Source organism: Gopherus evgoodei, chromosome 7 (assembly GCF_007399415.2).
Source record: "Gopherus evgoodei ecotype Sinaloan lineage chromosome 7, rGopEvg1_v1.p, whole genome shotgun sequence".
NCBI lineage: Eukaryota > Metazoa > Chordata > Testudines > Testudinidae > Gopherus > Gopherus evgoodei.
Window position 1 is genome coordinate 96487719 of NC_044328.1, and position 18777 is coordinate 96506495.

An 18777-nucleotide genomic window follows, 5' to 3' on the forward strand; every position below is an offset into this window, starting at 1 on the left:
CTCCCCAGGTCCTGGCCACCGGTTATTTTAATTTAATTTAAAATGAAGCTTCTAAAACATTTAAAAAACCTTATTTATGTTACATACAACAATAGTTTAGGTATATATTATAGACTTATAGAAAGAGATCTTCTAAAAACATTAAAATGTATTACTGGCATGCAAAACCTTAAATTAGAGTGAATAAATGAAGACTCGGCACACCACTTCTGAAAGGTTGCCGACCCCTGTACTAGTAGGTCAGATAGGACCAAAATCAACAAGAACTTTCCAAATTTGTATATGTTCTTTTTAGCCAACACACCAGCTAAGCACATTTATCTTTACTGTCTGTTGATATCTTAGGTAAAACGCAAAGACTTGATTCTGCTAGATCAAAAACTGGTGATTTTGGCCTCTGTCCATCTTGTGGCTTGCACACCAACGGAAAATAATAGTAACTCTATCCTCACATAACCACAGCTGAGAAAACAGAGTGCATGGAACAGTGGTCTACCTTTGAAAGTCTCCAGCAGATGCTTTCCCATATACCAACATGCTGTTTCAAAGTTTGGAAACTGGGTTAGGCTGACAATTTTCAACCGCCTTTCCACTTCATACGCTCTGTGATACAAAGCAAAAATGCATTTTACGTGTACCAGACTGCAAGCTACATTACAAGTGAAAAGAAAAGTATAGCTCACTGACACATTAGAATGCAAATGTCTTATGGATTTATTTCCCAGATTTGTATTTTTTAATCAACTAGGCTGGAATCAATCCTAAAAAACAACATTAAAATAACACAAGTAAAAAAAGAAACAGGAAATTAAGGATGGAAAATGGTCTCATTGCACGATTTGTCTGACCTCAGAACAGACCTTTACTTTACACTTGGTATGGTCCCCAGCTGGGCTGCCAGAAGTCCATATTCAGAAGGGTACACAGCGTGTTGTAAGGTACATCTCCCCAGTAACATAACATATCTCTTTTCTTCTGGTGCCCTCGTGCGTAAATTAAAACAATGTACTGTATATCTACATTGCAACCGAGGAGCATATCTACAGCATGTGTAGACATATCTAGCTAGCTCATAAATGGATAACAGTGAAGTCATGCCAGCACAGACTTCACAGCCGGCTGCTACAAGCCCACTCGGAACCCTAGGTAATTACTCAGGCAGCTAGCCCACGTTGAAGTCCATGATGTGACAGCCTCATCGTTATTGAAATGTGAACTAGTTAGATCGGTAGCGCAGTGGAGGATAAATATGGCTAGAGAGCGTTTACCCACTTACTTCTTGTTTGGGGAACATGGAGTTTAGTTTAGCTTAGTTCACCCACTTCTTTTTTTACCATTACACCACTGAGCCTGATTGGAGCTACCCTGGACGCGTCTACACATGCTGCAATTACACCCCACAATTAAAGTGCAGACGTACCCTTAGATACCTTTGCATTTAATTAAATTGAGGGTAAATAATGTCTTGAGGAGTCTAAGTGTAAAACAGTTTTAGGAAGGCAGAAGTGTCTAACGTTTGCATTGCTTTGAATTTGGCCCATAACATACACGGACATAAGTACACCTCTACCCCGATATAACGCTGTCCTCGGGAGCCAAAAAAACGTACCATGTTATAGGTGAAACCGTGTTATATCAAACTTGCTTTGATAGGCTGGAGTGCACAGCCAGCCCCCCGGAACACTGCTTTACCGCGTTATAGCCAAATTTGTGTTATATCGGGTTGCGTTATATCAGGGTAGCGGTGTATTAAATATTCAAGCTAATTCTTAGAAGAGAGTATGGCTCAATTCATGGACTTTTTAACCTGTAAAGGAAATCTAAGTTCCTTAAAACGAAAATTAGGTCTGAACCAAAATTTCAGATCCCAAATCAACAAATGATTCCAAATACAGAACCTCAATCTGAAATCTAAGTATAGATAAAATTGATAAGGAAAAGCTGAAAATATAGACAAAGTACCTCATCTGCATTTCAACACTTAGGCTATGTAGAAAATGCCCAGCAAATGCTAGGCAGTCTACAGGTGTGAGAGTTGCATAAATCCAACCTGTAAAAGACAGAGAAATAAAGGAGACACTGAGTAAAACCCTGGTAACTTGTTAACACCATGCTGCTGCAGTCTATGTAGTATCTTACTTCCTGTGTGGCCATCCAGCTCATGGGCCCATTTCAGCCCTTTTAGTGAGCAAGGGTTACGCTGCTGGAGTAAATAGAGTTGCACATGCTTAAATTAGTGCTGAATTAGCACCCGTTGCTTTCATTGTACATAAGGGCTTGATTCTGTAACATGCCGAGAACCTTCACCTCCCATGGGAGTCTTGCTAATTCACTTGCAGCAAGATCAGAGAGAAAGAGAAGATATTGCACAGATCATTCAGAGAGCTACTGTTTCATTGTTACTCTGAAAAACAGCAGGAGCAGAACAGTACCTGTTTTCAGACCATCAAGTGTAAAAAACCCCAAGTACTGACAACTCTTGATAAGGACTTCAAGCGTGGTGCTATGAACAGGTGTTTTCCAAATACTTACTTTCATACAAAAAGCTACTCTTGCTTGAACCCTCTCACATAGTGGATCCTGTAAACTGTTCAGTGTTTACTCCGCCAGACAGTTTCACATATGGTTATCAGGAAAATGCCTACTTTCTACTTTTTACGGTCAAAGCGAAACTCAAATGTGTAATTAATTCTGATAACACACAGAGAAAGAAATGGGGACACTCTGGATGCTGCCTGTAAAGCATGAGTACCAGGATTAATATTAATAATTGCTTGTGTTAATGCAGCACCTAGACATGCCAACTCAAATAGGAGCCCCATTGTGCTGCACACTGTATAAACAGAGAGAGAGAGAATCCCTGCCCCAAAGAGATAACTGTCTAAAGGGGGGAGGGGAAACTGAGGCACAGAGAGGCGAAGAGGCACAAGCAGGTTAGAGGTAGAGCCATGAATATAAACCAGATCTCATGAAACTCAATGCAGTGTCCCATTCACTGGACTATGCTACCTCTCATCAGGCTGCACCTCTATAAAGATGCCAGTGCTGAGAATATGGGGGTTGACAAAGCAAAATCTACCATCCCCAATCTTCAGCGACAGTTTGAATGTATAGTGCAGCATTCAGTATATGGGCTGCCTATGGGCTGGAGTGGAACAACGGCCAGAGACACAGACCCTTAGCTCCTCAGTATCATAGGAAAATAAGGACTTTGAAAAGGACTTAGAAGTCTAACGGTGTATCTACACTGCAATAAGAGACCGATGGCAATGGGGGCTGACTCAGGCTAGAGGGCTTAACATTGCAGTGTAAATGTTCAGGCTTAGGCTGGCACCTGGCTTCTGAGACGCCATGGGGAGAAGGTCTCAGAACCAGGGCTGGAGCACCAATGGGGGAACAATGGTGGGTGCTGAGCACCGACCTGCAGCCTCCCATCAGAACTTCCCCCTCCCCACAGTGCCTCCTGCTTGCTGACGGGCCCCGCCAATCAGCACCTCCCCCTCCGTGCCCGCTGCAATCAGCTGTTTCACTACTTGCAGTGCGCAGGAGGCTCTGGGGGTGGGGAAAGGAGCGAAGATGTGGTGCGCTCGGGGGAGGGGGCGGAACTGGGCGGGAAGAGGTGGGGCAGGGTGGGACCTTGGGGGAGGGTGGAGTGGGGGCGGTCTCCTGTGGTATATTTTCTAATGCTTTGTCCAGTCCCATTTTAAATGTCTTCCATCACTGCCTTTGGGAGGCTTTTCAACAGATTAATAGATTTCACCCTTAGAAAAATGTTCCTGATGTTCAGATAAAACACTCCTTTGCTTAACTAAATCCATCTACTCTTAGATCATCCTAAATAATTCCTCTCTCTCTCTCCTGGGAGTTTACTCCTTTTAAATATTGGTACAGTACAATATTCTTTGGCCAGAGTCTGCTTTCCTTTGCACCTCCACAGCACTAGGGAAGTCAACACTATAGAACTGGTCAAAATTTTCCAAACTTCACAGGCGGGACTGCATGCCCCAGGGAGGTTCTGCTTCTCTACCTTCACTCCTGATTCAGAAAAGCATGTAGAAGTGCTACCTCAAATCAGTGTGTTTTCCCAGATGGTCCAGTGGTTAGCAGGGTCGGCTCCAGGTGCCAGCTTCCCAAGCAGGTGCTTGGGGCAGCAATCTGCAAGGGGTGGCAGTCCCCAAGCAGTGCGTGGAATTGCCGCAGCAGACGGTGGGAGCAGTCCATGTGCCGTTAGGGTGGTTTGCTTTTCCACGGTGGCAGCAATTCGGCGGCAGCTTCTATGTCCAGCTGTCCGTGGCGGTGCAGCTTCTGTCTTCAGCCGCCATGGAAACGCATGAGCCACCCTAATGGCACACGGACTGCCCCCGCCCTCCGCAGCGGCAATTCGGAGCGCTGCTTGGGGTGGCAAAAACAGTAGAGCTGGCCTGGGTGGTTAGCGTGCTAGCCATAGATTTAGGAGACCCAGGTTCAATTCCCAGCCCTGCCAAAAACTCTGTGTGTGAGACCCTGGGAGAATCATGTAGCTGTTATGTGTCAGCCCCTTATTGGGAAAATACTTTTCTACCTCACAGGGGTGTTGTGAGGATAAATACTCTATAGATCATAAGGTGCTCAGATCCTATGGTAAAGGAGGCTAAACAAATACCTAAAATAGACAAGATTTCCTGCACTGAGGCCTCTATTAATTCTTCCTCTCTCCCCATCCTTTTGGCACGGAAAACAGAGAGGAACATGGAGCTCGGTTAGAGCAGAATGTTCGCTGCACATCACTGAAATGACAGACAATAGGGATCTCTGGTTTAAATTACAATAGTATCTGCTGTACAGCATGCACGATGTAAATGACAATGAAGCAAGGCACACAGAATCTGTGCTTCATCTGATGAGGTCAATTGAGTAAATACATGAAATACCATTTTTTCCCCAGAGAAGAGAATAATTTATAATTAGGCAAAGTTTGCAAGCACAGAGCAACACTTGTTTTTAATATTCCAGGGAATCCTCTACACAGATCACCTTTAGCAACCTACTCACCTGATGGGATAAAGAGCGTTTGTCCTTGCTTAACTGTGCATTTATAACATTTATCCACTTGGTCTGCAAAAAACATCTCACTGTGATTTGCTGCTGACTGCCAGCGTTCATACAGGGAAATGTTTGCAGAGGCCGGTTTGATGAGATAAAATATCTTTTCCCCCTGAATTAAAAAAAAAATGCAGTTAGCGACAAACATCCAAACCAGAGTGGCTGTTGGACCGCATATTTTAACACTATTTAAGTAAGGTTTGCTGGATGATTTTGGATAGAATCCTGGTATAGAAACATAACAGAAAATGAGATTACATATAGTCTAAGAAGTTTTTTTAAAAAGGATCGTGTGTTTATATATAAACCTTTACAAAGTTTGTTTCTAGTAGATAATTGCTCAGACTTTGGGATCGTATTAGCAACAGAGGGAAAAGACCTACTGTATCAGAATAACAGCAGAATATAATAATATTTAGCATTTATAAATACATTTAAATTTAGAAAGTACTGCATAAACATTAACTAATTAATCCTTAAATTAGAGTTCCCTGAAAGAGAAGATTTAGACAATTTATACATTAGGGGCCATATCCTTGGTGTAAACTGGCACAGCACTGACTAATGGCGCTACACTGATTTACATCAGTTGAGGACCTGGCCCTATATTTTTATTACAGTGACATTCTATCTTAGCCAAAGAGCTCAGAAATGTTTGATGATGGTCTAAGAATTGAACTGGTTATTAAATGGGAAATAAAATTTAACTCCTTACTTTCAGCACGTGGTACCAAGCCGATGCCCCTCCAGAGTCTATGTGAAAATCTGTGTAGCTGTCCTTCACGCATATCAGGCAGTACTTGGTCACTTTTGGTTTTGCCAGCAGAGCATCATCAGGCCAATAATTCTCCACCCAAGATAGCTTTTTAACAATGTCTGGTGGTTCTACAAAACTGGACATTCTTAACAGAGGGGATAAAAAACCTTTTTAATAATGATCAAAATAACCATCACATACAGAAAAGAAGGGCTGGATTCTGATCTGTTACATCAATCTGAATCTGGAGCAACTCCGTACCTATCAATGGAGTTATTCTGAATTTAGAGTAAAGTAATTAAGATCAGAACCTGATCAGAAATATTTCAGGCATAAGGAAACTATACTTTTACAGCAAAAAGAGTCCTGTGGCACCTTATAGACTAACAGACGTATTGGAGCATGAGCTCCAATGTACATGCATCTGACAAAGTGGGTATTCATCCACGAAAGCTCATGCGCCAATATGTCTGTTAGTCTATAAGGTGCCACAGGACTCTTTGCTGCTTTTACAGATCCAGACTAAACGGCTACCCCTCTGATACTATACTTTTACAATAAACTGAAGAATGTTCACATGGAGAAGTTGGTGGGGTTTAAATCTCTTCATGAAACATGCTGATCGTTTTCTGGTCTGTGAACTTGTGCTGTTGACATTATTAATGTTGTTTAATTAGCTCCCGGTTTACAGTATCAATACTGTGATGTTCAGATTTAGCAATCGTATGGTGGCATACAATGGATGTGTTACTTTTTGATGTCCCGGCTAGGAGGAGTCCTGGTGGACTGAGAAATCACTCCTTTTCTTTGCAAAGTGAGCTGGCCATTCTTAATACAATTAATGAGGGCTTGAGCCAGTTCTGGTCTCAGTGATGTCTCAAAAACGTCAAATGAGGAGAAAGTGTTAGTTGGTGAGATCATCCAAGCATATTCAATCACAAGTTGACATGAAGAACTGAAAAAGTGACTATATAGTGCTGAAACTAAATTAACCTTTCACTTAAACCAGGTCAATACTTAGAACAAATATCTGTTTTTCCAACACAGGGCACTTTAAAAATGTCACTTAAATGAGAGCATCTGAACATCAATCTAAAATTATATGCTCCCGTTTGCCAGGCATGTATCATTTATGCTCACCGTCAGAGCCTGTAACATAGTTCCAGTTAAAATGGCTGGGAAAGAGGGAGTTTGAGATTCAATTAAAATGTCACTGTCTTTGTTAAGAAATAAAATATTTGGTAGTTGATGTCTAAATCATCAGCATATGAGTGATGGTTCCAGCAATCCTGAGAATAAAAGACCTCCCATCATTGTTGTCTTTTAAAAGTGGAAAGCTGTAAAATCCCTACTGAAAATACTTGTAATTATTGAACTCTGAAATTACTTTAGATTCTTTATGTGGAAACAAGCCTAAATCACTAAAACAATAAATATAAGAGAGCAAGGGCGAGAAAGCTCTGGATATTAAAAGAAATGAACTTGAACTTATCTTTCAGCCTTTTTCTAGTCTGTGTTAATTATTATTGGTTTTTTTTTCTTTTCAGCAAGATGGAATATTCTTCCAAAACCATAACTGTTTATTTTTCTGCTGGAGCTCATCATTTTCTCTGTAGTGATGTGGTCTTTATAAAGGGTCCTTTCCCCCAGTGACATTTTCTTTATACGTGTCTAGATTACCCAGAAGGAGTAACAAGGCAAATCTAAAGAATTCATGTGGCTGCATAAGGTTCAGGATAGTATAAATTCATCTCCCTCACTGAAGCTACTCCTGGGGTATAATCTCACTCCAAGTCCTGAAAATGGTTGTATAAACCAAAAAAAACCAAACCAGTAATTTGTACTTTCAGGTATAGAGGGAACTGTTAAGAGCCTGAAACACAACATGAAACACAGTGCAGAATGGGAGATACCCCACCTCCGAGATTTATAAAAATGAAATTCATTCAATCACTAAATTTTGCAGCTAGCTTCAAATCAGTGCTATAGCGGGAACACATATTCAGGGACAACTAACAAACATCTGTGCTCAAGTCAGTGTCACTGTCACATAAGATCAACATCAGGATGGACCTGGAGTCAAAGAGGTAACAGATTACCTGCAAACACTGAAGCAGAGGCATTCACACCCTCCACAGAACCCCCAGACTATATTCACTTTAACCCTGTTCTCATCAAACCCTGAACTAAATTAAACCAGAATAACTCCAATGTATATTGTTTAATCTGTTTGGAGTTGCACTGAAATTGTACCAGTGTACTGAAATCAGAATCGACAGGTGCCTAGGATGGCTTTACCAAACATCTATCAAACATCACCATTTTAGCACTGTGCTCTTGGAGACACTCACAGAAGTATAATAAAGGAAAACAGATTGAGGGTAAAATTTTCAGAAATGCCAACGTGACTAAGGAGTCCAAGTTCCACTGACTCTCAGGTGCTATGGATAATTTTATTTTACAGCAGATTTCCAAAGACCATTTGCCCCTTTTTCTTCTGGCTTTGTTAATTTAAAAAAAAAAATTCGTGTCAGAAACAAGCTTGGAAAATGAGACCTCCCCCACCCCTTCCATCCCTTGAGAAGTTCATGTGGAGGACTTGGTTAATCTACACATCTCTCTACAGTTTCATTGTGCCTTTGCCTTATCCCTTTTTGGCATCCTGCCAATATTTGACTTGTTTCATATAAGTATCCAATGTGATGTCAGAAATGCATCAAGACTGATGGTCCACTGCCTCACGCCTTGTGTAGCCATGTGCAAAGTGGCTGTGTGACTCGCCTGTTTTTATTTGGTAGCATGTTATGGTCTAAGGCTTTGTCTACATGGGAAAAAATTTTAGTATAACTGAAGGTTTGAATTTAAGCTATCATTACACCAGTATAACTCCCCAGGTCATTTTCAGTTTAGCTTACGTCACTTGGGAAGGAGCTTAAGCGACGCTGAAAAAAGCCACTAGTATACTAGAAGAGTGTCCGCATGGGGAGTTATAACAGCATAACTATATCTCATTGGTATAACTGGTAAAACTTTCCCATGTAGACACGTCTTAACTGACCATACAAGAGGCAAGGCAGTGGAGAATCAGACCCACTGTGAAATCAGTATGCTGAGGCCACAGCACCTCCTCCTGCAGAGAAACCCGCGGGAGAGGCCAGAAGGGACTCAAATCTCATGGACCTTTTAGGACACCATACTCTACAGAGGGTGTGGTTCCAGGGTACATGGAGTGGACTGGTCAATTATTTCCTCTTACCTTGTATCTGAAAATTCCAAGTTAGTTACATTGAGAACTCTTTTCCTGTTGGTACTGTAGTAGTAATCAACAAACTCCTTCAGTTTCATCTTACAGTCTTTCTGTTTGGTGACATCAGTGACATCAACACTTCTTTCTGGTCCTAAGAAATTAATGCCAAACGAAAATGGGAGTTTGAGATCACTAGGAATGCAGGATTGGACCCATTATGTACAATGAGTGGGTGAGTTAAAGTTTCTAGAAGCACTTCAACTTCTGCATTTCCCAACTGTTTCATGTTTACCAGTGTAATCTTAAGGTTATATTAACAATAACTTTTGTACTTATCTCCTCTGAGCTTTTCATTGTAAAAGATTTTATCTGAAAAAGATTAGTGTTAGGTTAGTTTTAATCTCTCTACTTATTTTATTGTGGAATTTCCACAGTAGCATACTCAAAATCATATGGAAATCCACAATGAAATAGCTGTGCAAAACCAACCCTATGTGATTAACTAACATTTACATTTTCCTGTCGTACAGTATATTACAAGGACAATAGGGATATTATACAGCACAAGTGATTTTCCAATTGTTTCTTATTCTCATTATTTTTCTAATAAATTTTCAATTTGGCAAACTTACATAAATGTTAGCTATCAACGAAGATCAGCCATCTAGCTCTTTTAGGTGCACCTAAAAGAGTCTTACTTTGTCTGGTTTATTTTGTTAAAACTACCTCATCTTTTCCCAAACACAGAAAACAAGTCCTCAGAACCTACATTCTGCATTTCATCTAAAAGAAACTGGACCTGATTCAGAACTCCAATGATAACGCTAACCAAGAGTAACTCGATGGAAGCTGGTGGAGCTACAACAGGGTAAAAATGGTGTAAGTGCAGGAAGAGTCAGGCCCAGGAGCTCTAACAATCCTTAATGAGTCCCCATTTTTAAGCCAACAAGTTACCATTTTCTCTAGTCTGCTGTCCTGAAAAGCGACCCTACTGTTCGATATTTCAGTGGAGTTTACATGTGTATCCTTAATTTTCTCTCCCAATATCTCTGTTTATAGCTTTCCCATTGGGGCAGATATAGAATAAATCAGTTCTTTAGTCACAACATGGCTTTCAGTGCATAATGCCAGCATAACAACAACTTGTCTGGCTCTTTAGTTTGCACAAATGACTTTCTCCTCTGCTGCTTCTTAAATAGACTCTTCTATGGCCTATGGAAAACCTTAGAAACAATGAGCTAAATTCCTCCCTGGTATAACCCCATCAAAGCCAAATTACACTGATGTTACACCAGAAATTTGTTTTGTCCCATTCTCTATAGAAACCAGTTCCAGCTTGCACATTAAATAGCCTGTGTTCCTCTACTCTTTGGCTTTTTATTAGAGAGCTTTTTGTATGTAGGGAGGGTGGATTGTTTTATCTAGAGGCTGGGAGAAAGCCAGCAGATGCTAAGGAGCACTCAGGTCAAACAATAAAATCTGCTAAGGACAGCAGATGGATAAGTAAAAATATGCTTCCAGTAGACTAGAGAGAATGGAAATTACAGTAAACTAAAGGCTATTTTAATACACTGTTGTTTGTGCAACTATCTCACTGTACACAACCATTACAACTATGGACATGTTACGGGAAAAGGGTGTGTGGGTGGGGAGGGACAGCAAACATGAAGAAACACCAAGGGCCAATAGCAGTACATGTTAATACACTAGTTTGCAGCTAACTGATTATAGCGGAGAAGGGGCAGATTTTGCAGTATTGATAAGGTGTGATGGAGCTACAGAGTCACGGCAGAGGAGAGGAGGGAAAGGAAGTAAGTGTTGTAGCAGAGGGACTGGGTGAGGTGGAAGGGCAGACAAGAGTCTGGAGGCAGATGGAGGAATGAGGGTCTTGAAGGCAAGAAGAACAAATTTTGCAGTGGTTACAGAGCTCCTTCAGGACGGCTCCACGGGATCACTCTGAGGTGGGTGCTGAAGAGTTCTGAACAGGCTGGAGTCTGGAGAGAACTTGAAGAAGTCAACCAGATGACCAGGAAAGTGATACAGCAGAAGAATATCACCAAATTAATGCAAATGATCATTAGCAATAGAAACCACAAAAAGCCTAACAATACTGACTGCTATAAAATCTAAACTGAGCAAGCTGGAATGCCTTGTATGGACAGAGGACCTCAGTCTAGCTGTATGTCTGATACATGGTGAGATGGTAGTAGTCAGCTATTACTAGGGCTGTCAAATGATTAAAAAATTAATTGCCATTTTAATTGCATTGTTAAACAATAACAGATTATTAAATTAATTATAAGTATTTTGGTGTTTTTATACATTTTCAAATATATTGATTTCAATTACAACACAGACTTACAAAGCGTACACTGCTCACATTATGTTGTTATTTTTATTACAAATATTTGCACTGCAAAAAAGAAAACAAAAGATAGTACAATCTACAAGTCAAAGCATGAAGGGGCATACAAATGTTTAACAAATCTGGCACGTAAATACCTTGAACACTGGCTACAACACTGCCATGCAAACTTCAGTTCTCACTTTCAGATGACATTGTAAATAAGAAGCAGGCAGCATTATCTCCCGGAAATGTAAACAAACTTGTCTGTCTTAGTGATTGGCTGAACAAGAAGTAGGACTGAGTGGACTTGCAAGCTCTAAAGTTTTACATTGTTTTGGTTTTGAGTGCAGTTATGTAAAAAAATAATTCTACATTTGTAAGTTGCACTTTCACAATAGAGACTGCACTACAGTACTTGTATAAAGTGAATTGAAAAATACTATTTCTTTTTTATTTTTTTACAGTGCAAATATTTGTAATAAAAATAATGATATAAAGTGAGCACTCTACACTTTGTATTCTGCGTTGTAACTGAAATCACTATATTTGAAATTGTAGAAAAACATCCAAAAATATTTTTAAATGCAATTAAAAATGCAATTAATCGCAATTAATTTTTTTATCAAATTAATTTGTTTTGAGTTAATCGCATGAGTTAACTGCAATTAGTTGAAAGCCCTAGTTAGGACATGGTTTGGAGAACCAATTTCTCAATATCATGATGACTGCTTCTTGGAAAAGAGTGCTCTGCAGTGCAACAGAAAAGAAAAGCCTTGCTCTCACTCTCTCCAACACAGGATTTGCCCAGGAATTAATTGTGGTTTAACTAGTAATTAAAAGCTACTGCTGTGTAATGAAGTTTGGGAGCCTTGCAGTGGGAGAGATGACAACAACATTTTACATTTAGCGCAGTTCTAATTTTTAAACAAAATGTTTTGCAAACTAACACACCACTTAAATGCAGCCAATTCTGGACGGAGGGTGACAGCCAACCAGCACACAGACCTGCACTACAGTGGGAAGAGAAATTCACTGAGCAAACTCTTACCATCATTTTATAGAAAGTGCCACAGAATCTCTAGGGCCAGCCTCCTCACACCTTGTGAGGTCACTCTGCCTGCACAAAATGGTTGTAAAATGCTACCCAATCCCAATGGAAGTATTTCACATCTACTTTGCACAGGTACAAATGACTGCACAAGGAGTAAAGCAATGTAGAATCAGGCCCTTAGGAACAGAACCTTGACCCTACAGAGCATCCTTTTCACTACTTCAGTAGCACAAAGCAGCCTTAAAGTTGGCCTAATTGTGCAGCTCGGGGATCCCAAGGGGCAGGCAGTGTGCCAGTTTGTTGAGGGGAGCATGACCAGAGCTTGCTGTATTCCAGCAATCCCCAGATACTGCAACAGCCATTTGGGCCACTATAGGTTGCAGGAAAACAGAGAAGCCTTCGGCGGTTGCTATAGCTTATGCGAAAAGGCCAAACCGGATCCCAGGGCCCTGGAAATCTGAGGAGTACAAAGGTGGCACAGAGACACCATTGCCCCTCTCCACTGGGTCATGCACCAAACGCAGCTCAGTCAGACCCAAACATCAGGGCCAGCATGTCTATGTAGGTCAGACGAGATCTTGATTTCTAAAGAGGACATGTGTTTGTCCCCTTTTTCCTTCTTGATGATGTTGAAGAAGACCTGAAATTATTTTATCATCATTTCCCCCTCATTTTCTTTTTATTGACAAATGCCAGTGATATTATGGGCCTAATCCTCAAATGCATAAATGGGATTAGCTTCACTGACACAGATTTACTCCTGCTGAGGATCTGGCCCATCAAATCTCACCTTCCCTCAGAGAAGCAGACAATGAGAATGGAGAGGGAGGGGGGAATCACTCAAAAAATTCTTCCCCCAAGCATTTGTCAGGAGCTTCATTTAAATAAGTAACAAAAACCAAAGAGGCCTGATTCCCTGCTAGTTTACTCCAGTTTTACACAGATGCAACGGTGCTGATTTTGTACAATGGGGGCAGAGAGGAGAAGGAGCAGCCACGGACCAGTCACCCTTTGATCTGGCCATCAGAGCTGGCTGAGCATTCAGGGAGGAGTACCTCTGATCCTGGGAAATGAGCAGCTGTGTGAGCACCTGGCTGTGCAGCTCTGCCCTTGACAGGGCGAGGCTGAAATGGCATGGCTGGAAGCAGCAACAAACAAATATTACATCACTTTCTAGACAAATACGTACCGACATAGTTTTCAACGTCACTGACGTAGAATGTAGGTGCGGGTACTGCTAAGCCCAAGCCATCCTTCTTTGGAACCAGGATAGGTTCTGTGAATCCATTTTCTTCCAAGTACTCTGTTGTTAGCTGGCTTCCTGTCACTTTGACTACCACATCTTCAGCACTAGAAACACAAACACAGATACTGTGCTAAGATGTTTCACATCTAAATTCAGCATCTTTTTTATTTCTTTATTGAAAGGATAAGCACACAATTATATACAAGTTGCTGTAAGCAATAAGATGCCACTGATAACTTTTCCCTTGTATCTCTTGCTTTGTTTAATCATGTGGCTTGTTATTTTTGAAGCAATACAAAACAATGTCCTTGGCTTCTACTTATATTGACCAAATGCTGGGATTTTCAAAGAAGCATATGGTAGGTAGGTGCCCAAATCCCATCGAAACTCAATAAAAACTCAACACTTAACTCCCTTAGGCACCTTTAATGTGAATTTTGCTATTGGAAACTATAAACAATATGAAAGAAGTCATGGTTCTACTGAAGTCAGCGTGTCAAATAAAATTAGATATGAATTTTGTATGCTGGATCTTATGACTGCCAGTTTAATATCTCATCCCATTATATATATATAAGTACATGTATTCAAAGACAGTCAAAAGCACATTCTTTCAACAGCAAGTAGCTGTGTGTGTTTTATCTCTCTCTCTCTCTCTCTCTCTCACACACACACACACACACAAACACACACACACACACACACTTACTTCAGTTTTGCTTATCCAACAATTCTAACTTACATCTTTTCCCTGATAAATTTAATAGACAAATTCTTCTTTCAGTTCCAGGCGAGGGTATAATTGTGCCCAGTAATTGTAGTCAGTTATTCACTGGTCACAAAAGGTAAGACTTTGTATGTTGCCACTAAAATTATTATATTGCTTTTCTTATTAAGGGCATGATCTGGAAAGTTCCCAAGTACCCAAAAATTCCACTGTCTTGAATAAGAGTTGTAAGTGCTCAGGGCATCTGAGAATCAGGCCAAAAACCTGGATCTATAAGAGGAGCCCAAAGCAGGAATAGTAATAAATCTTGAAGTTTTTTGGCAATTAATTCATAACAGCTAGAAATTGGAAGCCTGGATCTCCACTCCTAGCACTTTGTGTAGTCATTCACATCTTTTCAAGCAGCTGTTAAATGCTACCATTCTAACTGAATAGCATTTTACACCAATGCTGAATAGATTTAAGTGACTATACAAGGTGCAAGGTAGTGAAGAATCAGGTCTCTTTGTGACTAGATAGCTAACTGCATTCCACTGAACTCTATTCAGGTTCACATTTGATTGCAACACTCCAATTATATGCATAAGACTGAAATAATAAATCAATTTATTGCAAAAGATGTGAAGCATGCTTAAATATTCTGGAATAAATTCATGTGCCTAAACTGCTGAAAACATCAAAGGTAACATTTGTGTTAATGAACCAATTTCAGTCCGTGTAGAGAACAGTCAATTATCAGTGCTCAATGCAGACACATCAACAGTGTTAAATATTCCAATTTAAAGAAGCCAACATTCAAAATGTTATGTAACATTAAGGAAAATTGTTCACTTAAACTCTTTAAAACTCACAGTCAAACACTAATAGTGGTCTTACAGTAATTAACAAAAACTGATACAATGCAGCAGTTTTACCAAATTTAGATAACTAACCTCAGAAATCCAACCTCTGGAGCTTCTCACTACTAAAATATTTTAACAAACATTTTCAAAGGCATGATCGCTGTGAAAATGATTAATGATTCTATAACTACAAGTCCCCAAATAGTAAAAGTCCTCTAGCAAAAGCATCTAACAAATGCTATTTTCTCCTCTGAGTCTACCTAGGCAAATGGGGAAATTAGTTACTTGGACAAGTATGAAGATCCTTTAAGCTGGTGAAGATATTTTTAATAATGCACTACTGTGTATACTGAGAGATCTGTTCTCCCAAACACAGTGGACACACAGACACCAACAGGCAGAACACAAATGGGAGATTCATGCTTCCACCAAGGAGGAGATAATAGACCCTGCAATACAACTCCAGAAATACTTGAGACTAATGCTTGACTGCCCTCTTCTGTGTTAGTTCTGAACTGCAGTTGACTGTGTTGGCAGCAGCTGAAGCAGGTATACAAACACTAATACTGCCATGGTGGAGTCCAGAACAACTTACTCAATTTACTGTAGCTTCTCAGTGTGTCAGTGCATAAGATACAACTATGGCATAGTCCTGACTGGAGTTCTTTGCTGAAAGGCGGGTTTGTTTTGAATACAGGCAAGCAGTTAGGAAAGCGCCCTTCTTTGTGCTCTAATCAGGATACTCATAATGGGATTCTGAAGTTCAAATGACACAGCTGTCTGAGTACCAGGATCTGGGGGCTTTTTGTGTGTGAGTAGATTTTGAGATCAAGCTCCATTGAGGATGGCTTAGTGCTGGTTGGAAGCAGGAGAAAGTGCACTCAGTGTCAGATGGGTGAATTTCTGAATGAGGTTCTGGAATTCTTAACTTTCCCCAGGATTCATGAAACCAATCGAAAGCCTCATACTGGAGAAAATGAGAAGTTTATTGATACATTCTTTAGCCAAACAGCCATGCCAGCTCTCCAGAGGAGGGGATGCTTGGAGGACAAGAGGACTAGATAAAAATCGGAAAAAGGTGAAGAAGTGGTAACCATTCTAAGGAACCAGGCTGTTTCTGGAGCCTTCTAACAAGTTCCAAGTACTGGGTAAATTAATGGAAGGTGATCAAGAGGTAAACTGAATAATTCCTATTGGGAACTTCTGAGATACTCAGTGAACAGACAGGTAAGGGCACTGGAAGAGGAATTTTTCAAAAGCACCTATATAAAAGCCTGTGTTATGATAACAGATCCACATGGTATGTTGCCAGGCATGTGTTCATGTAGCAGATATTACTTCCTTGGTAGATACAGTTTAAGCCAAGGCTAGTAAGGACAGTGCTTTTCATGCACCTAGGTGTCGTTAAGGTGCAAAGAGTGAGTCTTGATATTCTGATCTAAGGATCAAAGTAGTAAGTCAAGAAGCAGATCCTCAGAGATGGCCTTCTGAGAAATTAAGTGCTATTAGTCCTAGATGGATATCTGGTGCCTCAAGGTGCAGATGAGGTGATATTAGCTCACGGAGGGTTTTATGCTTTAAGGAACAAAGATACCTCTTGGGGTAAAAGATACTTAGCTAAAGATGAGCTCCACCTAAACTCTATGCAACTTGTGAACTTGAAGAGGAGCTGTTTAACTAGGAACAAGAAGCAAAGGGTGGAGCCATTAAATTACAGGAGAGTGTTAAATGGAATGAGCCAAATTCACCTGTCACTGGTGTAAACAGGTGCAGGTCACATAAAAGGTCCGAGGACAAGTTCATTGGTGATGCAAGTTACACCATAAGTGTAAATGGGACATAAAAGAAGTGTAAGAGAGATAAATTGTGCAACTTGCACCAATTTGGGAATGCAGAATTAGGGTAATCTACACATGTTAAGGAGGTGCAAATGGGAGAGATGCAGCAGAAACAGGAACTAACAGGAAACTGCCAAATAAAGTATGGGTTGGATGCTTTATATTCTTCTTTTAAATCCTCCTGTCACTTTTCTGCTATACATGCTCTGCCACTCAGCATAGAAATTACATTCAGTTTATTCATCCAGAGAATGCCCAATTGGTTCACATTCTGTTGGTTTATCACTTAAACCCTTACGCTTGCATCATAGCCCAGGGACACCCCATATGGAACTCACATGTCTGTTTAAGTCACCAAGGAATTTGGTTCTGTAAGAGCCCACAGAAGCTCACAGCTAGGAAGGAGCTCCATGAAAGGAGCTCCGTATCCACCAGAGCAGTTGGCAGTTGTTATTCAGAAACAGAGACCTTGACATTTTCAGGCACTTGAAAATTGCGGGATTTAAATTTTTTCATTTTAATGGTACTTTAGTATTAATGGAGGGAGGGATAGCTCAGTGGTTTGAGCATTGGCCTGCTAAACCCAGGGTTGTGAGTTCAATCCTTGAGAGGGCCATTTAGGGAACTGGGGTAAAAATCTGTCTGGGGATTGGTCCTGCTTTAAGCAGGAGGTTGGACTAGATGACCTCCTGAGGTCCCTTCCAACCTTGATATTCTATGATTAATACTGCAGAGCTGAATCCAAGTCAGCCATGATAAGCCAGTCACAATATGTATTACTGAGCCCTGGTGGAATAATCTCTTACCCCCCTTTCCCCTAAATACCCCACTGAGTGCAAAATATGGGTCCAAGCATCTCAAACTCATCATTTACCTCTCCCTGTCACTACCCCTGCCTCCAAACTGATCTCCACTGTCAAATTCTAGAGTGGCTCCACCCAGATATCCAGTCTCATTGTCTGAGGTGATATTTTGATGTGTACTTTGGGACCAACGAGCTGATTTTAAATGTAATTTTTTAAAACGTGTTTCAGTGGTTTTGGTTAATGTGTTAAATTTAAGGCCCTTGGTTGACAAAGTTAACTCTCTTTAGGCCCAGAACACAGGAAATGAAATGAGCATATTGTCACAAGGCAGAGCTCCATTTCTGTCCCATTTTCTTTATTGGCTCTCCCCTCCTTATTTCTGCTGATCTCAGTCGGACCTTGGATTCCTTGACCACAAGGTTTATGGCTTTAGGTGGGTTTCAGTTAACACAATTTCACCTCAGCTTTATGCTATGACACAGGCAAGAGGTTTCAGCTTAAAAATAGAAAAAAGCCCCTTTGTGGGTTTGTCAGATCTGGACAGTTACTGTGCGTTTTGGTCTGTGAACGTTTGCAGGTTTCAGTTGCATCAATTATTTTCATTATTAAGTCAATCTTATAATAGTGAAGGCCCCAACGTTTTTTGTTTTACTAACACAACTGTAAACGGCCGAGGGATAAATCCTGTGATGAACTGTTTGCAACTCCTCCTTGGAACCTCTGCTTCAGCAGTAGGGATTCTCTTTTGTGCACATCCCTCTTGAGCGGAAAATGGTGAAAACAAACTGAGGGCCAAATTTACAGAAGCTGCAAAATGACTCAAAGCCAAGAAAG

At 40.6% G+C, this 18777-nt stretch overlaps 1 protein-coding gene across 1 annotated transcript in view; it reads right to left on the bottom strand.

The window, feature by feature from the left end:
• The window catches only part of PHF2 (PHD finger protein 2), a 143582-nt gene that overhangs the window by 39677 nt on the left and 85128 nt on the right, over positions 1-18777 (bottom strand). The window contains 6 exon segments of the mRNA XM_030570475.1: positions 497-603; positions 1963-2050; positions 5032-5194; positions 5798-5984; positions 9096-9237; positions 13674-13834. Coding sequence (XP_030426335.1) covers positions 497-603; positions 1963-2050; positions 5032-5194; positions 5798-5984; positions 9096-9237; positions 13674-13834 — 848 coding nt within the window.